Source organism: Oncorhynchus keta, chromosome 11 (assembly GCF_023373465.1).
Source record: "Oncorhynchus keta strain PuntledgeMale-10-30-2019 chromosome 11, Oket_V2, whole genome shotgun sequence".
Lineage (NCBI taxonomy): Eukaryota > Metazoa > Chordata > Actinopteri > Salmoniformes > Salmonidae > Oncorhynchus > Oncorhynchus keta.
This window is the reverse complement of record NC_068431.1, coordinates 34,134,115-34,161,604: the sequence shown is the minus strand read 5'-3', so window position 1 is coordinate 34,161,604 and position 27,490 is coordinate 34,134,115. Positions and strand designations below refer to the sequence as shown.

At 43.4% G+C, this 27,490-nt stretch overlaps 1 protein-coding gene across 1 annotated transcript in view; it reads left to right on the top strand.

The window, feature by feature from the left end:
• Window positions 1-25,114, top strand: part of LOC118390090 (protein EURL homolog) — a 52,579-nt gene extending 27,465 nt beyond the window's left edge. Inside the window, exons 3-5 of the mRNA XM_035780305.2 lie at window positions 1,844-2,371; window positions 11,062-11,124; window positions 21,177-25,114. Of these exons, the coding sequence (XP_035636198.1) occupies window positions 1,844-2,371; window positions 11,062-11,124; window positions 21,177-21,352 (767 nt within the window). The 3' untranslated portion in view covers window positions 21,353-25,114. The remainder of the gene's footprint in view (window positions 1-1,843; window positions 2,372-11,061; window positions 11,125-21,176) is intronic.
• The last annotated feature ends 2,376 nt before the right edge of the window (window positions 25,115-27,490 follow it).

The following is a 27,490-nucleotide window of genomic DNA, read 5'->3' as shown; positions in this document are numbered from 1 at the left end:
TCTGTATACATCAATGATGTCGCTCTTGCTGCTGGTGAGTCTCTGATCCACCTCTACGCAGACGACACATTCTGTATACTTCTGGCCCTTCTTTGGACACTGTGTTAACTAACCTCCAAACGAGCTTCAATGCCATAACTCTCCTTCCATGGCCTCCAATTGCTCTAAAATACAAGTTCAATTAAATGCATGCTCTTCAACAGATCGCTGCCTGCACCTGCCCGCCCGTCCAACATCACTACTCTGGACGGTTCTGACTTAGAATATGTGGACAACTACAAATACCTAGGTGTCTGGTTAGACTCTCCTTCCAGACTCGCATCAAACATCTCCAATCCAAAGTTAAATCTAGAATTGGCTTCCTATTTTGCAACAAAGCATCCTTCACTCATGCTGCCAAACATACCCTTGTAAAACTGACCATCCTACCGATCCTCGACTTCGGCGACATCATTTACAGAATAGCCTCCAATACCCTACTCAATAAATTGGATGCAGTCTATCACAGTGCCATCCGTTTTGTCACCAAAGCCCCATATACTACCCATCACTGCGACCTGTACGCTCGTTGGCCTGCCCTCGCTTCATACTCGTCGCCAAACCCACTGGCTCCAGGTTATCTACAAGACCCTGCTAGGTAAAGTTCCACCTTATCTCAGCTCGCTGGTCACCATAGCAGCACCCACCTGTAGCACACGCTCCAGCAGGTATATCTCTCTGGTCACCCCCATAACCAATTCTTCCTTTGGCCACCTCTCCTTCCAGTTCTCTGCTGCCAAAGACTTGAACAAACTGAAAAAAAAATCTGAAACCGGAAACACTTATCCCCCACACTCGCTTTAAGCACCAGCTGTCAGAGCAGCTCACAGATTACTGCACCTGTACATAGACCATCTATAATTTAGCCCAAACAACTACCTCTCCCCCAACTTTATTTATTTATTTTGCTCCTTTGCACCCCATTATTTCTATCTTTACGTTGCACATTCTTTCACTGCAAATCTACCATTCCAGTGTTTTACTTGCTATATTGTATTTACTTTGCCACCATGGCCTTTTTTTTGTTACCCTTACCTCCCTTCTCTCACCTCATTTGCTCACATTGTATATAGACTTATATCTCTACTGTATTATTGACTGTATGTTTGTTTTACTCCATGTGTAACTCTGTTATATGTTTTGAACTGCTTTGCTTTCTCTTGGCCAGGTCGCAATTGTAAATGAGAACTTGTTCTCAACTTGCCTACCTGGTTAAATAAAGGTGAGATAAAAAAATAAATAAAACTATCGCAGTATTGTGGCGTCACTACAGCCTGGGGTTCGATCCCAGGCTGTGTAACAACCAGCCGTGACTGGGAGTCACATAGGGTGGCACACAATTGGCCCAGTGTTGTCCTGGTTTGGCCAGGGGGTCTTGGCTCATCGCATTCTAGAGAATCCTTGTGGTGGCCGGGTGCCTGCAGGCTGACTCCGGTTGTTAGCTGAACGCTGTTTCCTCCGATACATTGGTGCAGCTGGCTTCCGTGTTAAGTGCGGCTTGGCGGGTCATGTTTCGGAGAGTGCAGGCCTCGACCTTCGCCTCTCCCGAGCCCGTTGGGGAGTTGTAGCAATGAGACAAGATCGTAATCACAAATTTGGGGCAATAAAGGGGGTACAAATGTACAACAAAAAATATATCTTTGGTGGCTTGTATTTGAAAAAAGAGCAAAGCCAACAGTACCTCATTTCAGTTCCTAGTCATCGGTTTCCTAGAAATGTATCCAATGCTTTGATATACATATTTCATTGATTGCTAAACAGAACATGCAACTGTCTTCGTTAACTGATTGCTCACTCCCTCCAGGTGTGTCTCATGCCACCCTCCTGCACACCAAATCCCTACGGGGCCACCGGGAGTGTTTTGAGAAGTACCATCTCATTGCCAACCAGAAGCTGTCCCGCTCCAAGGTCTCCCGCAGTCCCTACGAGGGCATGAAGCTGGCCCTTAGCCAGAAGATCAGCCGCATTGTGCAGTACGCCCAGAACAAAGACTCTGTCAGCTCAGAGGGGAGTCCTGGCCATCGGGGGGGCAAGCACCAGCTCCTCTGCTACAGCCAGAATGGAGACCGTAAACTACTGCCCCAGTCGGATGCCCAGGTGCCCCGCTACACCCCACGCTGGAACCAGGGGATTGGGGCAGGAGGACTGCCGGACTACGCCACGAGTATGCTGGAGTGCCACTCGGCCGAGGAGCTGGGGCTACTGGAGGACGGGCGCGGCCTCGGGGCCCTGTGGGGGGTCACAGGGAGGAGGGGCCATCTTCACCACAGCCAGTCTTCTGGAGGAGACCACCAGACACTGCATTCAAACAATGGTCACAGCAGAGATGAGTGTGAGTTCGCAGTCAGCCTCATTTACTTTACACCACTAACAGTAAATAAAAGTAAAAGCATTGTATTGGTGTAGCATAAACGTGGCTAGATGGGGCCTTGCGGAAAGAGTGCACCATTTTAGGAGAAGGGTAGATAAGTCAGACTATAGCCAGATTGTTATTTAGCTGGTTTCTGAGCCTCTATAGGCTCCTCGTGAACTAGGCTTCCCTAAAATGGGAAGCCTGGGGAAGTTTCATGGAAGAAATCCTCTAAAGAGGGGGCAGAACCCACCGTAAATATGTGACGTCTTGCAACACGTCAAACCAATCAAATGTCTTGTTTGGGTGGTGCTCCAAAGATGCTCCCCAGATTAGTGCTGTAGGAGCAACAGTGTGTGAGGACTAAACATTTTCAACAAAACGAGCACCGGTGACAAAACATTTCAGAACGTTTTTGCAGCACACTGGTTTTCACAGACTTTAACTGTTATTTCGAGATGAGCTAAAGCTGCAGCAAGAGGGGAGAAATGGTCTACAATGCTGGCCAAATCAATATTTAGACCTTTCTGAAGCGATATTTGGCTGTAAAGGCTAGCATGACAAGTAGCTAGCCACGATGAGGTTTGTTTTGAGAAAAGTCAGCCAACCTTGTAAACTACCTAGGTATAACTAGCTAGCTAGCTACTATATAGCCAACAAAATGTGAATAAGCATATTATTGATCTGAAAGGTTAGCTGCGTTAGCCCAGTTGCTAGCTTATCCAGGGTCAGTGATACATAGAGCAACCATGTACTGTGTCCATAAGGGAAATGCAATTTTGCTCAAATGAATTAAATTAAATGTTACCTGTAATGCTGATCTCCAGTAGCCTAATTGTCATCTCCTTATTTTCACATACTGTAACTAAATTACAAGGATTGGATTGGCACTGAATATTATGTCAGTGCTTAAAAGGCATGTACAGCGTCTGGTATATGGTTGGCCTCCTATACATTGTCTATTGTTATGGTATCAGTTGAAATTGAGAGCTTAGTTTAGTTTAACTTGTAAACAATGTGTGAGTTTAGCTATTCTCTGCTTCAGATGCCCATAAGGCCAGTAATGTCATCATACTGTAGGCTTATTGATGCATGCCATATGATAAGCTGCAGATTGGATTCACAGAGCTGATATACTGAGCGAGAGTGACAATCAAATAAAACAGATTGGAGATCTTACAACTAGACTAATTTTCGAATACAACACCGACACGTTAGAGACGGAACCCTTTCCCCTCTTTATTGCAGGATTGTGATGTGGTTAATCAACATTAACATTAGTTAATTTTGAATAATAGTTTAACAATTAAAACAAGTTCAAACACTCGCTTCACTTCAAAGAATCAACACTTCATCGCTTCAAAATGTACACATATGTGAACTTGTATGGAAAGATGAGACATCTTAGTCTAAATAACAATGGATAATTGAGTAGTAACATGTAAGCTATTATTACAAAAGCATAATTTCACGTGAACCAAAAAACTCCATACCAGCGGTGGCCAACCTTGCTCCACTGATCCCTGATCTACTGGGTGAGCAGACTTCTATTCCAGCCCAGCAATGGCACACTTGATTATGAACTCTTTAGATTTGATAAGTTGAATCCTGGTGTGTTAATGCTGGGCTGAAACAGAACCCTGCTACACCCAACAGACCTCCAGCAGGGTTGTCCTGCTCCAATTGAAATAGGTTTATACATTGTGTGTGATGTTTCACTATATTTTTGTATACAACATTTGCTAACATAGGCCTACACATACAGTGGGGAGAACAAGTATTTGATACACTGCTGATTTTGCAGGTTTTCCTACTTACAAAGCATGTCTGTAATATTTAGCATAGGTACACTTCAACTGTGAGAGATGGAATCTAAAACAAAAATCCAGAAAATCACATTGTATGATTTTTTTAAAAAGTAATTAATTTGCATGACGTAAGTATTTGATCACCTACCAACCAGTAAGAATTCCGGCTCTCACAGACCTGTTATTTATTCTTTAAGAATCCCTCCTGTTCTCCACTCATTACCTGTATTAACTGCACCTGTTTGAACTCATTACCTGTATAAAAGACACCTGTCCACACACTCAGACAGACTCAAACCTCTCCACAATGGCCAAGACCAGAGAGCTGTGTAAGGACATCAGGGATATAATTGTAGACCTGCACAAGGCTGGGATGGGCTACAGGACAATAGGCAAGCAGCTTGGTGAGAAGGCAACAACTGTTGGCGCAATTATTAGAAAATGGAATAAGTTCAAGATGACGGTCAATCACCCTCGGTCTGGGGCTCCATGCAAGATCTAATCTTGTGGGGCATCAATGATCATGAGGAAGGTGAGGGATCAGCCCAGAACTACACGGCAGGACCTGGTCAATGACCTGAAGAGAGCTGGGACCACAGTCTCAAAGAAAACCATTAGTAACACACTACGCTGTCATGGATTTAAATCCTGCAGCGCACGCAAGGTCCCCCTGCTCAAGCCAGCGCATGTCCAGGCCCGTCTGAAGTTTGCCAATGACCATCTGGATGATCCAGAGGAGGAATGGGAGAAGTTCATGTGGTCTGATGAGACAAAAATAGAGCTTTTTGGTCTAAACTCCACTCGCTGTGTTTGGAGGAAGAAGGATGAGTACAACCCCAAGAACACCATACCAACTGTGAAGGATGGAGGTGGAAACATCATTCTTTGGGGATGCTTTTCTGCAAAGGGGACAGGACGACTGCACCGTATTGAGGGGAGGATGGATGGGGCCATGCATCGAGATCTTTGCCAACAACCTCCTTCCCTCAGTAAGAACATTGAAGATGGGTCGTGGCTGGGTCTTCCAGCATGACAACGACTCGAAACACACAACCAGGGCAACTAAGGAGTGGCTCCGTAAGAAGCATCTCAAGGTCCTGGAGTGGCCTTGCCAGTCTACAGACCTGACCCCAATAGAAAATCTTTGGAGGGAGCTGAAAGTCCGTATTGCCCAGCGACAGTCCCGAAACCTGAAGGATCTGGAGAAGGTCTGGTCTGTATGGAGGAGTGGGCCAAAATCCCTGCTGCAGTGTGTGAAAACCTGGTCAAGAACTACAGGAAACCTATGATCTCTGTAATTGCAAACCGGTTTCTGTACCAAATATTAAGTTCTGCTTTTCTGATGTATCAAATACTTGTCATGCAATAAAATGCTAATTAATTACTTAAAAATCATACAATGTGATTTTCTGGATTTTTGTTTTAGATTCCGTCTCTCACAGTTGAAGTGTACCTATGATAAAAATGACAGACCTCTACATGCTTTGTAAGTAGGAAAACGTGCAAAATCGGCAGTGTATCAAATTCTTGTTCTCCCCACTGTATAACCCATGGCATACAGGATATACCCTTAGTTTCTTGTGAAATTCATTGGGACCTCTCTTCATATGCAAACAGGCTTTTACAGCGTTCCATGTCTGAGGACAGAAAACATCACAAGAAACCGTCTTCATTATTTAAATTAGACAGCACTGAATATGATGTTGCTATTATCTAAGTTTTCCTCTCTAGGGACTGGAGCTGGAGAATCTTTTCATAATATCCTCCCACAAAGTGACCTGCCCTTTCCAGTAGCCTACACTCTCCCTTTACTGTAGCTGGAGTTGCAATTTCACCTTCTCATGTAGTGTTGCACGGTATACCGAAACTTCGGTACTTTTTTGATACTAGAACATGAAAAGCGGTTCGGTACGATAATTTTTGTTGCTTCAGGTACTTCTGTCGAATATGTCTCACAGCTCAAGCATGTCTATCAGAGCAGTCAACCCCTTATTATAGCTCGCACCGTGCATGCCCCACTTACTCATTGCTAGCCTGCACTGGGAATCTGAGCTGCATCATGTTAACTTCTGTGCAGCGTGAGGGGAGCTAAGTCTTGAATTATGTGACACGGCATGTAGTAATGTTGGAACTGTTAATTACTGTTCGCAAAACCAATGTCTATATTGGCTAAAATACTTTACAATGGAAGAAGATACTGGTAGCTTCCAGCTTTGTAGGCTAACTTTCCTTGCTAACCATAATGCAAAATATGCTGATTTCAAAGTTGATTGCCCACAAACTTTTCATACACTTATTCAGTCTCTCCCAAAGTTGATCTTTTACTTTTATGCAAATGTTGTTGATCAGTACAATAAAATTAAGTCTCAACTGGAAGGGAAAAAGGTTGTTTCATCTGTAGACCCATGAAATCTGCCAAAACAAGCTCAACTCAATGCCTGCACACACCTATTGAATATGCATTCATCTGTATTGTGGACAGGCCTAGGTTACATCTTGATTTACCCAGTTTATCAATAGATTTACCATTCAAATAAATGATTACCATTATGTAGTTAGATTTGGTAAAAACAAAGTATAATTGTATAATTGATTCATTGATGCATACATGACTGTCTTTTTAATGTAATGATATTGAACTCAAAAGATGCAAGACAGTGGAACAGAGCAGTAGCTAAGTTTATCTGTCTGGACCAATTTGCATTTTGTGCCTTTTTTTTGGCGTGGTATCGTTTTGGTATGGAGTATTGTGATACTAAACCTGGTAGCGGTATCGAAGTCAAAATTTTGGTTTTGTGACAACTACTTCTAGAACTGTTATCTACAAATGCATTTGGAGACTGTTTTTTAATTTACAATGATTACATCACGTTAGTTAACTAGCTGATGACATTTAGCTGACTACAATAGGGTCCCTTTGTAGGCTATCTAGCTAATAATGAATAGTTTAACGCTTTCTAAATGTATTTACTTACTTGAATAGGTACTCCCACTGCCTTGTTTTTTGGGTCCTTACTAAGTAATGGGTAATCTTCAAGATATTTTCAGTGTCAGCAACGTGCAGCCATGTGGACAGAACAAATTGAGACTAATGGAGAAGTGTTTGTCACCAGAGTGGCTTAGAACGTTTTGTGACGTTTGACTTTACCAGTGTAATCCACTTTCAATTTCAATAAATATAAATCGCAGACTGTCGGCCACACTTGATGACTTTAAACTAGAATAGACAACTACCCGGACGGAGAACAGTGACGCACATAACACACAGCACCCCTTCTACGGGCGTGTGGGGGAGGGTTCTTTAAAGATATCATCCAATCAAAATCTTGCTGCGGCCATTACACATGTTTTTGCAATAAAGAATTCCTCAGACCTCCGAGGGAGGCGTGACAACGACATGATTTTGGAGATAAGACCACGCAAGACTAGAGCCTCTGAAGAGTGGCATTGAGTGGGAGGAGGGATGTTGAAAAGGGAGGGAGGAAAACAGATGGGATGCAACGCACCCCTTTCTCTCCTTTCTTATCTGTTCTCTTATCTGTTCTCTTTGTTATATGGAGTCTGCTATCTCTTCCATTTCCCCTATTCATTAATGGCGGACAAACAATTTAGTGACGCAGGCAAGGGCCCAGGTTTTAGTGCATCCTCACACATTCCTCCTCAGCCACCACTCTCACTCCTTTCCCCACACCACCACACACTCTCTCTTTGTCCAGAGAAAAGTTATGCTTAGTCCTACCTTATAAAGTGTTCTTGGGTTCTCCATGCCCTGTCACAGCATCAAGTTTGTTTGTGTCTGCCACACACCCCCTTGGAGAGATGATGAATCTCTCAAAGACGCTGGTGCTTTCAGGTCGTTTATAGAATTCCATTCCTTTGTAAATTATGACAGTAACTTTCAGACCCTTAGCTTTTCTCTCTCTTTCTGCATAGTTTGTTGTTGCTATGCAACAAAGGCCCGATTCAGACTTAAGAAATGTACGCCTTTTCTATGCACTTCTCAGTCGGTTGGTATTCGGACTTAACTTATGCAGGTGCGTAACGGGCGTGGTTCCCTTCTGCACGCTGAATAAATGTAATTTAACAGCTGAAAACCCTCCTACTTTTGCTGTACAAAGATTATTTAGTGGTGTTTTCATTCTATAGGGTTTTCGGTACATTTCGCTAAAGCCATCCCTTTTTAAAATTTGATTTACCTTTTAATTCTAATTGTCTCGACAGACTTTTCTCAATTCCTCCGAATATTACGGATCAATGAAAGAAAGCCATGTAATACACACATTCGTGTCCTTTTCCGCACCAATTGGTAGATGAAAAATAAATAATACTCATATTATTTAGGGATAGAATGTTGTTTTTCACAGTTTGGAGAGCATTTTTTATTTTTTATTTTACCTTTATTTAACCAGGCAAGTCAGTTAAGAACAAATTCTTATTTTCAATGACTGCCTAGGAACAGTGGGTTAACTGCCTGTTCAGGGGCAGAACGACAGATTTGTACCTTGTCAGCTCGGGGGTTTGAACTTGCAACCTTCCGGTTACTAGTCCAACGCTCTAACCACTAGGCTACCCTGCCGCCCCTTTGCACACAATATATTGGTGAATCAAAAGTAGTAGTTTGATTCATCCTGAAAGTTGCTCTATTAAATTGTTCAATCCATGAAATATTAGGTGAGAAGTGTACAATAGGGTTTGATCAGTAGTCCTAAAAATCTACCTGAATAATCGGCACTAATCATGGAACTGTGATGACAACAGTCCAGCCATTGTTAAACAGGCTCCAGGTTTGCTGCTACATATGGTCTGCGTTCCATAATGATTAAAATAGGCTACATGTCCCAAATTATTGCGCCACTTGTAATATGTTAGCCTAATATGATCCACTATTGCTAGCGATCCTCAGGAACAACCACACGAACGTGAGAGAGGAGAGAAAGGTAAACTAACAATGGAATGATGCAAAATGTAAGAAAACTAACACTAAAGTGACGGTTTATAAATGTATACGGCAATAACTGACGGTGACTCCCAATTTAACACACTATCAATTTTTGTTAAATACAGTGAAAAGTCTGGGCATACAGTTGGAAGTCGGAAGTTTACATACACTTAGGTTGGAGTCATTAAAACTCGTTTTTCAACCACTCCACAAATTTCTTGTAAACAAACTATAGTTTTGTCAAGTCGTTTAGGACATCTACTTTGTGCATGACACAAGTAATATTTCCAACAATTGCTTACAGACAGATTATTTCACTTTTAATTCACTGTATCACAATTCCATTGGGTCAGAATTTTACATGCACTAAGTTGACTGTGCCTTTAAAAAGCATGGAAAATTCCAGAAAATTATGTCATGGCTTTTGAAGCTTCTGATTGACACAAATGATGTCAATTAGCCTACTGGAGGTGTACCTGTGGATGTATTTCAAGGTCTACCTTCAAACTCGGTGCCTCTTTGCTTGACATCATGGAAAATCAGCCAAGACCTCAGAAAAAATGGTAGACCTCCACAAGTCTGGTTCATCCTTGGGAGCAATTTCCAGACTCCTGAAGGTACCACGTTCATCTGTACAAACAATAGTACGCAAGTATAAACACTACCACGTAGCAATCATACCGCTCAGGAAGGAGACTCATTCTGTCTCCTAGAGATGAATGTACTTTGGTGCGAAAAGTGCAAATCAATCCCAGAACAACAGCAAAGGACCTTGTCCTTATGAGTCCTATAAAATGAGTCCTATATCGACATAACCTGAAAGGCCGCTCAGCAAGGAAGAAGCCACTGCTCCAAAACCGCCATAAAAAAGCCAGACTGTGACATCATATCTGTTAGCAAAGGTGCCAGCTCGAGATGAAGCTTGCAGGAATTAGCATTTTTGAATCGGGGTAAATAGAGCCAAATATATTGAAAAGTCACCTTGTCCGAGAGAGATTTACATGGTTATCAAAACGTCACGCCAGGTTAAGCCTTCACAAAACACAGCCCTTATTTTAAGTGTATGGAAGAAATGTATGGTAGGAAAATGATTGGAACCATTTCCCTGTTTGCCCGCTAGGTTTTATGGGTATTATGACACCTCCACTGTGAGGCTCTATAGCTTGGGTCTCCAAATTCCTTCCCTTCAGGTTATAATACCAGCATTTCATAAACTTTGCTGTTAAAAAGCTGATATGTTGATATGCTTCAGTTTGCTGCCACATTATTGGTTTCACATTTGTCACTAGCAATCAAAAGGTAAAATAGATCAACAATTGTAATTTATATTTTCAACCCGCTTATCCAAACGGCTCACACATTCACCTAGCTCTTATCAATAACTCAGTTCAAATCCCCGAGCTGACAAGGTACAAATCTGTTGTTCTGCCCCTGAACAGGCAGTTAACCCACTGTTCCTAGGCCGTCATTGAAAATAAGAATTTGTTCTTAACTGACTTGCCTTGTTAAATAAAGGTACATTTAAAAATAAAAAAATTAGTGCATGGAGAATGGTGTTATTTCTATCAGTAAAAAAATGTAAGTAGATGTGGAACCGACAGGTTGCCCCACCTTGTTCATAGTTTTATTGCACGTGAAGGTGGTGGAATTATGAGGGAATTAAGTCAAGGTCAGAATATAGTTCAGCTTTAAACACCTCTGTGACTTCTTAATTTCTTTGATATCTACCCCAAACTAATAGTTCAGAATGCGTGTAGAGTGTAAAGTGCATAAAAGGGGAATTGCGTTCCATTTATGCATGCTTAACTCGGGTCGGAATCCCCCCCAGTGCCTTAAGTTGCTTTAGTTGGTTCATTTATTTGATCAAACATGCCATGCTGTGTTGCTCTTGTTTTGTGACCCAATCTGTGTGTTTTATCTTCCAGTGATTAAAATGAGTGTGCACGAGCTCCACCAGCTGAATGGGCAGATGCTGCTACAGATTCAAAGTAAGAGACACTTTCATAGCCATCGATTTGAAGTGAACTGTGAACAGATGTCTAAATTATTCCTTTGCATTAATCATCTATAGAGGAGTGCTTTAGCACATGCATTGGTTTTAAGTCTCTTGTTTTAAATGCTTGTAAATGTCTATAAATAGATGGAACTGAATGTGCCTCATTAGTGTTTTCTTGCATCTCTTCTATGCTGGTGTGTCTTTGATGTGACGTTGTGTTTTTGAGATTGTGAGGTGGTGATATGTATTGGTAGTACTGCGTTGTCATCTCTGTCTGCACCCTCTGCTTAATCTGTTTGATTTGATTTCTGGGTGTGTGGTCCCTGGCCTGCATTGATCTCGTTGCTCTTTTGCTCTGTGTGTGTTTTTGTGCGAGAGGTAGGGCTGTGGCTGGTGGTTGTCAAGGAAACACAGTTGAAGTCGGAAGTTTACATACACTTTTGGTTGGAGTCATTAACTTATTTTTCAACCACTCCACAAATTTCTTGTTAACAAACTATAGTTTTGGCAAGTCAGTTAGGACATCTACTTTGTGCACGACGCAGGTAATATTTTCAATATAGTATACAGATTATTTCACTTATAATTCACTATCACAATTCCAGTGGGTCAGAAGTTTACATGCACTAAGTTGACTGTGCCTTTAAACAGCTTGGAACATTCTAGAAAATGTCATGGCTTTAGAAGCTTCTGGCTAATTGACATAATTTGAGTCAATTGAGTCAATTGGAGGTGTGTATGTATTTCAAGGCCTACCTTCAAATTCACTGTCTCTCTGCTTGACATCATGGGTTAATCAAAAGAAATCAGCCAAGACCTCAGACTTTTTTTGTAGACCTCCACAAGTCTGGTTCATACTTGGGAGCAATTTCCAAATGCCTGAAGGTACCATGTTAATCTATACAAACAATAGTACGCAAGTATAAACACCATGGGACCAGGCAGCCGTCATACCGCTCAGGAAGTTGACGCGTTCTGTCTCCTAGAGATGAATGTACTTTGGTGTGAAAAGAGCAAATCAATCCCAGAACAACAGCAAAGGACCTTGTGAAGATGCTGGAGGAAACCAGTACAAAAGTATCTATATCCACAGTAAAACGACTCCTATATCGACATAACCTGAAAGGCCACTCAGCAAGGAAGAAGCCACTGCTCCAAAACCGCCATAAGAAAGCCAGATTACGGTTTGCAACTGCGCATGGGGACAAAGATCATACTTTTTGGAGAAATGTCCTCTGGTCTGATGAAACAAAAATATAACTGTTTGGCCATAATGACCATTGTTATGTTTGGAGGAAAAAGGGGGAGGCTTGCAAGCCAAAGAATACCATCCCAACTGTGAAGCACGGGGGTGGCAGCATCATGTTGTGTGGGTGCTTTGCTGCAGGAGGTACTGGTACACTTCACAAAATAGATGGCATCATGAGGTAGGAAAATTATGTGGATATATTGAAGCAACATTTCAAGACATCAGCCAGGAAGTTCAAGCTTGGTTGCAAATGGGTCTTCCAAATGGACAATGATCCCAAGCATACTTCCAAAGTTGTGACAAAATGGCTTAAGGACAACAAAGTCAAGGTATTAGAGTGTCCATCAAAGCCCTGACCTCAATCCTATGGAACATTTGTGGGCAGAACTGAAAAAGCGTGTGTGAGCAAGGAGGCCTACAAACCTGACTCAGTTACACCAGCTCTGTCAGGAGGAATGTCTTTGTTTCCAAGATAATTGTGTAGTTTAGTGTGTGTAGCCTTGGAGTGATTATCTTAATTCACTGAGGTTCGCTAGCCAGCTATTTGTCGTCCTTAACGTAGGAGACTCTGCTAGCTAGCCAACAGCTAACAGCTAACAGCTAGCCAACGTCACCACACGTTTACTGATTCGAATTCAATCACCGGTCAGGGAGTATCACATTTTTCATTTCATTACAGTACAACGGTTTGATTTGTTTGATCGTAGCTAGCTACATAGCTAGCTACATAGCCGTCTTTGTTTCAAAGATAATTGTGTAGTCTAGACCGATTTCCTAGGTTAGCTAGCCAGCTATTGTCGTTCTTTTAACTCAACGTAACGTAAACAACACTGCTAGCTAGCCAGCTAGCCCCCGAACAGCAGCACTGTAGAAATTATTACACTCAACGGAACGACTTGATTAGTGTAGTGTCAACAACGCAGCTACTGCCAGCTAGCCTACTTTAGCAGTACTGTATCATTTTAATCATTTTAGTCAATAGATTCTTGCTACGTAAGCTTAACTTTCTGAACATTCGAGACGTGTAGTCCGCTTGTCATTCAATTTCCTTGCATTAGCGTAGCCTTTTCTGTAGCCTGTCAACTATGTGTCTGTCTATCCCTGTTCTCTCCTCTCTGCACAGACCATACAAACGCTCCACACCGCGTGGCCGCGACCACCCTAACCTGGTGGTCCCAGCGCGTACGACCCACGTGGAGTTCCAGGTCTCTGGTAGCCTCTGGAACTGCCAATCTGCGGCCAACAAGGCAGAGTTCATCTCAGCCTATGCCTCCCTCCAGTCCCTTGACTTCTTGGCACTGACGGAAACATGGATCACCACAGATAACACTGCTACTCCTACTGCTCTCTCCTCGTCCGCCCACGTGTTCTCGCACACCCCGAGAGCTTCTGGTCAGCGGGGTGGTGGCACCGGGATCCTCATCTCTCCCAAGTGGTCTTTCTCTCTTTCTCCCCTTACCCATCTGTCTATTGCCTCCTTTGAATTCCATGCTGTCACAGTTACCAGCCCTTTCAAGCTTAACATCCTTATCATTTATCGCCCTCCAGGTTCCCTCGGAGAGTTCATCAATGAGCTTGATGCCTTGATAAGCTCCTTTCCTGAGGACGGCTCACCTCTCACAGTTCTGGGCGACTTTAACCTCCCCACGTCTACCTTTGACTCATTCCTCTCTGCCTCCTTCTTTCCACTCCTCTCCTCTTTTGACCTCACCCTCTCACCTTCCCCCTACTCACAAGGCAGGCAATACGCTTGACCTCATCTTTACTAGATGCTGTTCTTCCACTAACCTCATTGCAACTCCCCTCCAAGTCTCCGACCACTACCTTGTATCCTTTTCCCTCTCGCTCTCATCCAACACTTCCCACACTGCCCCTACTCGGATGGTATCGCGCCGTCCCAACCTTCGCTCTCTCTCCCCGCTACTCTCTCCTCTTCCATCCTATCTTCTCTTCCCTCTGCTCAAACTTTCTCCAACCTATCTCCTGATTCTGCCTCCTCAACCCTCCTCTCCTCCCTTACTGCATCCTTTGACTCCCTATGTCCCCTATCCTCCAGGCCGGCTCGATCCTCCCCTCCCGCTCCGTGGCTCGACGACTCATTGCGAGCTCACAGAACAGGGCTCCGGGCAGCCGAGCGGAAATGGAGGAAAACTCGCCTCCCTGCGGACCTGGCATCCTTTCACTCCCTCCTCTCTACATTTTCCTCCTCTGTCTCTGCTGCTAAAGCCACTTTCTACCACTCTAAATTCCAAGCATCTGCCTCTAACCCTAGGAAGCTCTTTGCCACCTTCTCCTCCCTCCTGAATCCTCCCCCCTCCCTCCTCCCTCTCTGCAGATGACTTCGTCAACCATTTTGAAAAGAAGGTCGATGACATCCGATCCTCGTTTGCTAAGTCAAACGACACTGCTGGTTCTGCCCACACTGCCCTACCCTATGCTCTGACCTCTTTCTCCCCTCTCTCTCCAGATGAAATCTCGCGTCTTGTGACGGCCGGCCGCCCAACAACCTGCCCGCTTGACCCTATCCCCTCCTCTCTTCTCCAGACCATTTCCGGAGACCTTCTCCCTTACCTCACCTCGCTCATCAACTCATCCCTGACCGCTGGCTACGTCCCTCCCGTCTTCAAGAGAGCGAGAGTTGCACCCCTTCTGAAAAAACCTACACTCGATCCCTCCGATGTCAACAACTACAGACCAGTATCCCTTCTCTCTTTTCTCTCCAAAACTCTTGAGCGTGCCGTCCTTGGCCAGCTCTACCGCTATCTCTCTCAGAATGACCTTCTTGATCCAAATCAGTCAGGTTTCAAGACTAGTCATTCAACTGAGACTGCTCTTCTCTGTATCACGGAGGCGCTCCGCACTGCTAAAGCTAACTCTCTCTCCTCTGCTCTCATCCTTCTAGACCTATCGGCTGCCTTCGATACTGTGAACCATCAGATCCTCCTCTCCACCCTCTCCGAGTTGGGCATCTCCGGCGCGGCCCACGCTTGGATTGCGTCCTACCTGACAGGTCGCTCCTACCAGGTGGCGTGGCGAGAATCTGTCTCCTCACCACGCGCTCTCACCACTGGTGTCCCCAGGGCTCTGTTCTAGGCCCTCTCTTATTCTCGCTATACACCAAGTCACTTGGCTCTGTCATAACCTCACATGGTCTCTCCTATCATTGCTATGCAGACGACACACAATTAATCTTCTCCTTTCCCCCTTCTGATGACCAGGTGGCGAATCGCATCTCTGCATGTCTGGCAGACATATCAGTGTGGATGACGGATCACCACCTCAAGCTGAACCTCAGCAAGACGGAGCTCCTCTTCCTCCCGGGGAAGGACTGCCCGTTCCATGATCTCGCCATCACGGTTGACAACTCCATTGTGTCCTCCTCCCAGAGCGCTAAGAACCTTGGCGTGATCCTGGACAACACCCTGACGTTCTCAACTAACATCAAGGCGGTGTCCCGTTCCTGTAGGTTCATGCTCTACAACATCCGCAGAGTACGACCCTGCCTCACACAGGAAGCGGCGCAGGTCCTAATCCAGGCACTTGTCATCTCCCGTCTTGATTACTGCAACTCGCTGTTGGCTGGGCTCCCTGCCTGTGCCATTAAACCCCTACAACTCATCCAGAACGCCGCAGCCCGTCTGGTGTTCAACCTTCCCAAGTTCTCTCACGTCACCCCGCTCCTCCGCTCTCTCCACTGGCTTCCAGTTGAAGCTCGCATCCGCTACAAGACCATGGTGCTCGCCTACGGAGCTGTGAGGGGAACGGCACCTCAGTACCTCCAGGCTCTGATCAGGCCCTACACCCAAACAAGGACACTGCGTTCATCCACCTCTGGCCTGCTCGCCTCCCTACCACTGAGGAAGTACAGTTCCCGCTCAGCCCAGTCAAAACTGTTCGCTGCTCTGGCCCCCAATGGTGGAACAAACTCCCTCACGACGCCAGGACAGCGGAGTCAATCACCACCTTCCGGAGACACCTGAAACCCCACCTCTTCAAGGAATACCTAGGATAGGGTAAGTAAGGGTAAGTAATCCTTCTCACCCCCCCTCTCACCCCCCAACAAGATTTAGATGCAAGTGGCTGTTCCACTGGTTGTCATAAGGTGTATGCACCAATTTGTAAGTCGCTCTGGATAAGAGCGTCTGCTAAATGACTTAAATGTAAATGTAAATGAATGGGCCAAAATTCACCCAACTTATTGTGGGAAGCTTGTGGAAGGCAACCCGAAATGTTTGACACAAGTTACACAATTAAAAGGCAATACACTCAATTAGTATTTGGTAGCATGTAAACTTCTGACCCACTGGGAATGTGATGAATGAAATTAAAGCTGAAATAAATAATTCTCTCTACTATTATTCTGACATTTCACATTCTCATTTCACATGTGGTGATCCTGACTGACCTAAGACAGGGAATTTTTGCGAGGATCAAATGTCAGGAATTGTGAAAAACTGAGTTTAGATGTATTTGGCTACGGTGTATGTAGATTTCTACTGTAACTGCCGGTCTCACTGTAATTGACTGTAAATTAACATAAACATGTTTTCCATCTCCTGGCTTCCACGCATAGCCTACATGCCACTGATGCAGACCTTTTGGAACATCTACATTTAAAAGTATAAATAAATTTAATATAACCTACAACACCATCACAATAAATCAATGATTTATTTTAGACCGGTCTAAAAAAACGTGATTTTTTTTTAGGCTATTTCAGAAGAGCAGATTGCGTCTTCTGAGTTGATCTGGATATGCCATATGGCTGTGGGCTACACTAATTAATTTAGCAGACAAGATTTTCTTAGAATTCTGTAGCATTCTTCTTTTATTCTATAGTATGAAGAATACAATTGAACATAGCTGAATAAAATAGAAAGTATATATTTTCTCCAAACGATTTGAGGGAATGTGCACATGTGGCTATTCTGTGTTGAGTGGTTAACAAAGAAACAGGTACTACTATATGCTTAATTTAGAGTTATTTATGTAACTTTAGTTGTGATACAAATGTTGGGCTATATGTTTTGATTTTTAATACATTGTAAAGCTGCATGATGTGACTAATGATGATTTGGAAAAAAGTTGCATGAAAGGCATGAGCTCTGCTTTGTTTCTTGCACAGACTGCACTCCATTAGTCTCTTATTCACAATTTGACAGGAACTTGATAAATCCTCGAATTTCCCGGCGGCAACCTCCATGCCTTTTGTGGCCACTGGCCGCTGTGCCCCTGGGCTGAATATAATAATTATAATTCCCAGCTGCTAATTGCGGTGCTCCGAAGTACCTCACTCACATGGCTCTCTCATATCTAAATTCTCATTAGCCAATGCCCGTCATGTGATCGCGACCTTCTCACAGGCATGTCAGCTCCAAAGTAGGCTGCAAGTGAAGACCGACACATTGGGGACGCAACTGCGCATGTGCCTATCGAATTCTGAGGCACATATTGAAGACGTTAGAAGAACTGTAAACATTTATTTTTTGTCAACCAACAAGATGAGTAGGCCTACCAAACAGCAAAAGCTCTAGCCTATGTCAATTTACTATCCCCCATAGTACAAACCTTGACCTATTCTCTTCTATGTGATAGATAAATATATATTACAAATATAGTCAGGGACAGTTGTGGGATGCGATAGATCCCAAATTAATTCAACCAATGCATTAAAAAAATGTTTTTAAAGCAATGAGGCTGATGCAACCGATCAGAACGTTTAGCTTAAACTGTTGATAAACTATTAGGCTATTTATTCACATTATAAGCGCAGCAATGAGCACACTGCGGGATACCACCATTCTTAAATGTGACCACAAATGCAATTATGCGTGTAATGCTTTATTACAAAGGTGCATTTTTATGCTTAATTATCTTCCCCAAACTTGAAGCTCACTCATGCACCGCCTATGTATGCCAGGTAGGCTCTACACCCACCTGTTGTAAAGCGGATTAATGTGCTTCATTTTAAAAAGTTATTTGGCCACGTTAGTTGTGATACAAAGCTTGTCAAAACATATAGGCCTATGGGATAGGCTATATGAGGTGTGCAACTATGATTAGAAAAAAAAGGCATGCACTGTTTCTTGCCTTACTGCACACGCTGGGCATCATTCATAAGTGAATATACATCATTAACAAGTAATAGGCTAATAGTGACACCCATCAGACTATTCTTAATTTAATCTACTCTTTACATATATCTGAAATTAGTTTTGATTAAAAATTTGCTAAGTTTGCTAAGTCAAACGACACCGCTGGTTCTGCTCACACTGCCCTACCCGGTGCTCTGACCTCTTTCTCCCCTCTCTCTCCAGATGAAATCTCGCGTCTTGTGACGGCCGGCCGCCCAACAACCTGCCCGCTCGACCCTATCCCCTCCTCTCTTCTCCAGACCATTTCCGGAGACCTTCTCCCTTACCTCACCTCGCTCATCAACTCATCCCTGACCGCTGGCTACGTCCCTTCCGTCTTCAAGAGAGCGAGAGTTGCACCCTTCTGAAAAAACCTACACTCGATCCCTCCGATGTCAACAACTACAGACCAGTATCCCTTCTTTCTTTTCTCTCCAAAACTCTTGAACGTGCCGTCCTTGGCCAGCTCTCCCGCTATCTCTCTCAGAATGACCTTCTTGATCCAAATCAGTCAGGTTTCAAGACTAGTCATTCAACTGAGACTGCTCTTCTCTGTATCACGGAGGCGCTCCGCACCGCTAAAGCTAACTCTCTCTCCTCTGCTCTCATCCTTCTAGACCTATCGGCTGCCTTCGATACTGTGAACCATCAGATCCTCCTCTCCACCCTCTCCGAGTTGGGCATCTCCGGCGCGGCCCACGCTTGGATTGCGTCCTACCTGACAGGTCGCTCCTACCAGGTGGCGTGGCGAGAATCTGTCTCCTCACCACGCGCTCTCACCACTGGTGTCCCCCAGGGCTCTGTTCTAGGCCCTCTCCTATTCTCGCTATACACCAAGTCACTTGGCTCTGTCATAACCTCACATGGTCTCTCCTATCATTGCTATGCAGACGACACACAATTAATCTTCTCCTTTCCTCCTTCTGATGACCAGGTGGTGAATCGCATCTCTGCATGTCTGGCAGACATATCAGTGTGGATGACGGATCACCACCTCAAGCTGAACCTCGGCAAGACGGAGCTGCTCTTCCTCCCGGGGAAGGACTGCCCGTTCCATGATCTCGCCATCACGGTTGACAACTCCATTGTGTCCTCCTCCCAGAGCGCTAAGAACCTTGGCGTGATCCTGGACAACACCCTGTCGTTCTCAACTAACATCAAGGCGGTGGCCCGTTCCTGTAGGTTCATGCTCTACAACATCCGCAGAGTACGACCCTGCCTCACACAGGAAGCGGCGCAGGTCCTAATCCAGGCACTTGTCATCTCCCGTCTGGATTACTGCAACTCACTGTTGGCTGGGCTCCCTGCCTGTGCCATTAAACCCCTACAACTCATCCAGAACGCCGCAGCCCGTCTGGTGTTCAACCTTCCCAAGTTCTCTCACGTCACCCCGCTCCTCCGCTCTCTCCACTGGCTTCCAGTTGAAGCTCGCATCCGCTACAAGACCATGGTGCTTGCCTACGGAGCTGTGAGGGGAACGGCACCTCAGTACCTCCAGGCTCTGATCAGGCCCTACACCCAAACAAGGGCACTGCGTTCATCCACCTCTGGCCTGCTCGCCTCCCTACCACTGAGGAAGTACAGTTCCCGCTCAGCCCAGTCAAAACTGTTCGCTGCTCTGGCTCCCCAATGGTGGAACACACTCCCTCACGACGCCAGGACAGCGGAGTCAATCACCACCTTCCGGAGACACCTTAAACCCCACCTCTTTAAGGAATACCTAGGATAGGATAAAGTAATCCTTCTCACCCCCCTTAAAAGATTTAGATGCACTATTGTAAAGTGGCTGTTCCACTGGATGTCATAAGGTGAATGCACCAATTTGTAAGTCGCTCTGGATAAGAGCGTCTGCTAAATGACTTAAATGTAAATGTAAATGTAAAAATTGACCATTATCATGTACCTGTCTCGGAAAACAGGGTCAGGGGGAACAAATATGTATTCTATGGACTTAAATAGTGAATGGAGTACACTTTTCCTGTGGTTAATTTTCATGCCAGCTAGGTAGGCTATACTCCTGTTGTAAAGCCGCAGGTAGGCTAGTGGTTAGTGTTGGGCCAGTAACCAAAAGGTTACTGAGTAGGTAAACATCTGTCGTTCTGCCCCTGATCGAGGCAGTTAACCCACTGTTCCCCGGTATGTCGTCATTGTAAATAACAATTTGTTCTTAACTGACTTGCCTTGTTAAATTAAAATGTTACAAGCAAAGCAATGTGCTTAATATTAGGAATGTTGAGAAATAAATATAGGAGGCATAGCCTACAGAAAGCTGATGGATCCTCTTCCTTTTTAATACAGGCCATCAACTTTTTTTTCTCACGCAATTGCATAGCCTATAGAAATGTTGCGCAACGTAAGCTCATGGGCTTTTATGAAGTGTTTGATTTGATTTTCTGATTACATTTGTATTGATGTCAGAGTGATTAGAGGGACAATGGAGTGCTATGTACCAGGCAGTTAGTAAGTTTGGTAGGCTACTAATGACCATCAGCAGCATCAGAGCTTGGGGAAGCCAAGTTACCATGACTAAACGGTCATGTGGAATTTGACTGTTAACATGACTCGTGACCGTCGGTGTGGAGGTAATACGGTCACTGTAACATCCCTAAGAGAGAGACCCTGCACTGTACTAATCTCTGCTCTGTTTCCTCTCCCCTACAGAGGTGTTTGAGGAGCTGACAGTGGCTGTGCAGGAAAAAGACTCACTGGCGTCAGAACTGCATGTTCGCCACATCGCCATCGAGCAGCTCTTCAAGAACTGTGCCAAGCTGCCCTGGCTGCAGATCAGCCGGGCCGGGTCCGTGGTCAAGGCCAGCAGCAACGCCTCTGTGGAGTGAGGGGAGTCTGGGGGTACCTACCTGGCTTGGCTGCCTCTCTCAGGGCGATGACTGTTTCACTCCCAGGGCTAAAAAGACAGACAGGATGGCCACTGTGGCCTGTGCCCTTTATATTGTAAAAGACTTGTTGCGTGGTGTGGTTTCTCTCAGAAGAGTGAGGAATGGACATGGCCTCCTCATCTGGTGCTCCATGGCTTTCTGACTGCAGTACTTTGAAGAAGGGGCTCAGAGAAAGGCAATAAAATGAAAGGATCTTGGGATCCACTGACTTCCACATGGGAACTGTGGGTTGTTGAGCCCTGCTGTCGGTGGACCTGTTGCCTATGCAGACAAAGTATTTTTGAAAGAATACCTATTCAGATTTAATACAGAATGACATGAGCTAATACTAGTATATACTAGTAATTGCCAAAATAAAGGAAACACTTGAGTAAATTAAATAAAGTATATTGAAAGCAGGCAGGGCTCCACCTTTAGATTGGTTAGCATCATGGTTGCACTATTACTACAGTGAAAACAGCTTGCTTCTAGCTCAACCAGGTCAAAAGATCTGACCAATTTTACCGGCACAACATTTGTATCTTCCTATAGCCGAGCGGATCGCAGGGACCGCATTTTAGATTCATAAACCATGTCGTGGACCGTTCTAAAACTACTCACGCGTCGACAACCTTTTGTTTACACTTTGTTCAGTCATGTTACCTTGTTCGCTAGCTAGCTAACAACCTGGTAAAAGAAAGAAAGGAAAAGGGGTAGCTTCTTCAGGAGATCAGTGGTCATAGCAGTGAATGAATGACAGATCTCTTGCATGTCAACATCACAAACCTGATGTTTTTAAGGAGACCGTGTACAATTTTCTATGTAATGCATCTCAATAGGAAAATGCTGCTTTTATACCAAATGTAGACAATATTCCACAAATTACTTTATTTCAATGACAGGTATTCGTATCATCATTTTAGCTTTTATAATAAACAAATGCGTTTACAGTGTTCCATATTGGTTTCTAGGCCACAACGTGCTTCAGAAGTAGCTAGAATTCGTAGGCTGCATTTACACAGGCAGCCCAATTCTGATTTTTTTTTTAAATGCACTAATTGGTCTTTGGTCTTTCCAATCAGATCAGCTCTGAAAAAGATCTGATTTGAAAAGATCCTATGTGGTTGATCAAAAGAACAATAGGTGGAAAAAATATCAGAATTTATCTGCCTGTGAAAATGTAGCAATATAGGCCCAATCTCAATCAACTTTTCTGGTGCTCCCAACTTTAAGTTACCAATGAAACATTTGAATTTAGAGCCCTGAAAGCAGGTGCTTCCACATGCGTGGTACTGAGTTAATTAAACAATTAACATCCCATCCATGTATAAACAATCCCAGTTGACCAGTACTTTGGCTAACATGGCTAGAAAAGGGGTGTCAAAGGTGCGTAGGGGGTTTAGTGTGGGTGGGTGTGTCTGTCAGTTACCAGAAGGGTATACTACAAAGCATGATCAAGGAGTTTGCCAGCTAACTTGCCTAAATGTTCTGAAATAACTTTATTTTTTAGAAAGATAAGCTTGATATGGGCATGGTCTAATTGACTCGACAACCAAAAACGCATATCTAAGTTTAGCTGTCTTAATGAACCAGAAAACCAATCGTTATTTCTGGTTGTTTATAAAAGTTAGCTGGCTATCTCATTGATCCTGCTTTGTAGTATACCCCTCTAATCTCAACCCAATTTAACATTTATGGGAGATTCTGGAGCGGCGCCTGAGACGGCCTTTTTCACCACCATCAATAAAACAACAAATTATGGCATTTCTTGTGGAAGAATGGTGTTGCATCCCTCCAATAGAGTTTCAGACACTTGTGGAATCTATGCCCAGGGGCATTGAAGCTGTTCTGGCAGCTCGTTGTGGCCCAATGCCCTATTAAGGCATTTTGTTGGCATTTCTTTTATTTTGGCAGTTACCTGTATCTAGCTGCAGTTTTCTTTTTACAGTCACAGTTTTCATTTATTGAATTTCCTCACACTCTTTTACATTTTGTTTTCTTTTTGTTATTTTAATCGCACCCATTTCCTCACTGCTCCAGAAAATATTTGGTTGACTGATTCTGTTGTTGCTGTGGTAACTGTTACTAAATGAGAGGTTATTTTGTATTCAGTGCAGTGAAACACTCTTGTGGTTTGAATAAAGTCTGTTACATCTAAGAGGTGGGATTTTAAGTCCAGAGGTTACAGTTTGTTGCTTTTATTATTTCTCCAGTTTTTGATTTGAATTTGATGTCTTGTTTGTATTTTTATTTGTTTTGTTAGTGGCATGCTGCAAATGCTGTTTTCTGCTATTCTTAACTTTGAGTCCTCTTGATTTCAACTGGTAAGGTATTTTATGGTAGCCTGTGGTAAGGCTGATGAGCTCGTGTATTTGAACAAGGGAGGGACATGAAATGTGTGCTGATGATAGAAAAGGCCTAACTCGGTAAGCATTATATTGTCCATTTGCCAAACCAAAGCCTTTATTTGCTTCAAGGCAGCAAATATCAGTATTTATTATTTCACTTGTAAACTACAAGTATAGGCCTCGCTAGACCAACTAGAATTTATATGAAACGCAATAAATACACTGATACCAAATTCACTTGAAATGTGGCTCAATGATAAACTTGTGACTCTATAAAATTGGTTTAGCTGTAATGTCCTGCGTTATGAACTGCTCAACACAATTCAGCAGATAGCCTAAGAGCTTTTGGGCCAATAACCAAAATGTCACTGGTTCAAATCCCTGGGCCGACTAAGTGAAAAATCTGTCAATGTGCCCTTGAGCAAGGCACTTCAAATCGATTTTTATTAGTCACATGCACCGACTACAACCGGTGTAGACCTTTACAGTGAAATGCTTACTTACAAGCCCCTAACCAACAACGCAGTTAAAATACAAATAAGAAATAAAAGTAACAAGCCGTTAAAGAGCAGCAGTGAAATAACAATAGCGTAAATTCTATACAGGGGGTACAGGTACAGAGTCCATGTGCGGGGAACAGGTTGCTTTTGTAAATCTCTGGATAAAGAGCGACTGCTAACTGACGTAAATGGAATCTCCTGGTTTCACTGTCTGTCAAGTTGATGTTAGGTTGTGTGACTGAGTTTATTCAAGCAATTATTCGTATATATTTTTTATTTTATTTTGTGGTTGTGTGTTTTCAAGTGTGCTTTGGTTTTTACTTGTTTTATTTTAGCTAATAATTTTCTGGTGGCAGGTCTATGCTGTGTGGAGTTCAAATGATATCTAAACTGCCGAATCCGGTTTTCTCTTAATACGATGTGTCCATTTAGTTTTAAAGGCACTGATCTGAATGGTGAAAAGAAAGCAATATGATGGAAAGGCCAAATAATGATTAATTTTACCTATCCAGCCTGGTCAGATCAGTGATTTTGAAGAAAAGGAGACAAACAAATTAACTAGCCTTCATGAATATTTGGGGGACAGATGTATTAAGAAAATGGATTTTAGTATGTCTCTGGTCAATACTTAGACCTGCATATGACATTTAGGCATACTCTGGTGGTTTGAAACAGCTGTAGAGGTTCTGATCACTGAAGTATATTTTGGGTAGAAAGAAACTAATATATTCAGGTTGATGTATTTGAATCTTCCAATGTCAGTCTCTCTTTATAAGAGATCAGGTTTGACCCCTTTGGGGTTTACAAGAAAGGTTTTAGCTCTGCTTTTAACTTATCCTGCTTTTGTTTGGATTAATAAATGTTTATTCTTGTGAGTATAGTGTCACCCTAATTCGTACAGCTGGTATGTTGTACAGATTTTATCATACACATTCTCATTTTCCCCTAACTCTTGGTTTTTGAGATTTGACGTATGTGTTTGCACTTACAGTGCCTTCGGAAATTATTCAGACCCCTTGACATTTTTCCACATTTTGTTAGGTTATAGCACTATTCTAAAATGGATTAAATATTTTTTCCCCCCCTCAATCTACAGACACTACCCAATAATGACAAATTACAAATAGGACTTTAGACATTTTTGCTAATATATTACAAATAAATAACTGATATGACATTTACTTACAGTTGAAGTCGGAGGTTTACATACACCTCAGCCAAACACATTTAAACTCAGTTTTTCACAATTCCTGACATTTAATCCTAGCAACAATTCCCTGTCTTAGGTCAGTGAGAATCACCACTTTATTTTAAGAATGTGAAATGTCAGAATAATAGTAGAGGATGATTTAATTCAGCTTTAATTTCTTTCATCACATTCCCAGTGGATCAGAAGTTTACATACACTCATTTAGTACTTGGTAGCGTTGCCTTTAAATAGTTTAAATTGGGTCACCCGTTTTGAGTAGCCTTCCACAAGCTTCCCACAATTTTGTGAATTTTGGCCCATTCTTCCTGACTGAGATGGTGTAAAGTCAGGTTTGTAGGCCTCTCTGTTCGCACACGCTTTTTCAGTTCTGCTCACAAATTTAATATGGGATTGAGGTCAGGGCTTTATGATGGCCAATCCAAAACATTGACTTTGTTGTCCTTAAGCCAATTTCGTAACAACTTTGGAAGTATGCTCTGTCATATCAAGACCCATTTGCGACCAAGCTTTAACTTCTGACCTCATGATGCCATCTATTTGGTGAAGTGCACCAGTCCCTCCTGCAGCAAAGCACCCACACAACATGATGCTGCCACCCCCGTGCTTCACGGTTGGGATGGTGGTGTTAAGCTTGAAGCCTCCCCCTTTTTCCTCAACATAGTGATGGTCATTATGGCCAAACTGTTCTATTTTTGTTTCATCAGACCAGAGGACATTTCTCCAAAAAGTATGATCTTTGTCCCTGTGTGCGGTTGCAAACCGTAGTCTGGCTTTTTATGGCGATTTTGGAGCAGTGGCTTCTTCCTTGCTGAGCGGCCTTTCAGGTTATGTTGATTTATAGGACGCGTTTTACTGTGGATATAGATACTTGTGAAGATGCTGGAGGAAACAAGTTCCTTTGCTGTTGTTCTTGGATTGATTTGCACTTTTCACAGCAAAGTATGTTCATCTCTAGGAGACAGAACGCGGCTCCTTCCTGAGCGGTATGACTGCTGCGTGGTCCCATGGTGTTTTTACTTGCATACTATTGTTTGTAGAGATGAATGTGGCACCTTCAGGCATTTGGAAATTGCTCCCAAGGATGAACCAGACTTATGGAGGTCTACAATTTTTGTTCTGAGGTCTTGGCTGATTTTCCCATGATGTCAAGCAAAGAGGCGCTGAGTTTGAAGGTAGGCTTTGAAATACATCCATAGGTACACCTCCAATTGACTCAAATGATGTCAATTAGCCTATCAGAAGCTTCTAAAGCCATGACATTTTCTGGAATTGTCCATGCTGTTCAAAGGCACAGTTGACTTAGTGAATGTAAACTTCTGACCCACTGGAATTGTGATACAGTGAAATAATCTGTAAACAATTGTTGGAAAAATTACTTGTTTCATGCACAAAGTAGTCCTAACTCACTTGCCAAAACAGTACTTTGATGAAGCATATTTGGCAGCAATTAAAGCCTTGAGTCTTCTTGGGTATGACACTACAAGCTTGGCAAACCTGTATTTGGGGACTTTCTCCCATTTATTCTCTGCAGATCCTCTCAAGCTCTGTCAGGTTGGATGGGGAGCTTTGCTGCATGGCTATTTTCAGGTCTCTCCAGAGATCTTCGATAGGTTTCAAGACCAGGCTGTGGCTGGGCCACTTAAGGACATTCAGAGACTTGTCCCGAAGCCACGCCTGCATTGTCTTGGCTGTGTGCTTAGGCTCGTTGTCCTGTTGGACGGTGAACCTTCACCCCAGTCTGAAATCCTGTGTGCTCTGGAGCAGGTTTTCATCAAGGATCTCTTTGTACTTTTCTGGGAACTTGCAGGTGGGTAACATCTCACAGCAAAAACTGGCAAATCTGGTGCAGTCCATGAGGAGGAGATGCACTGCAGTACTTAATGCAGCTGGTGGCCACGCCAGTTAGTTTTGATTTTGAACCACCCCCCCTCAGGGACGGAATTATTCCATTTCTGTTAGTCACATGTCTGTGGAACTTGCTCAGTTTATGTCTGTTGTTGAATCATATGTTCATACAAATATTTACACATGTTAAGTTTGC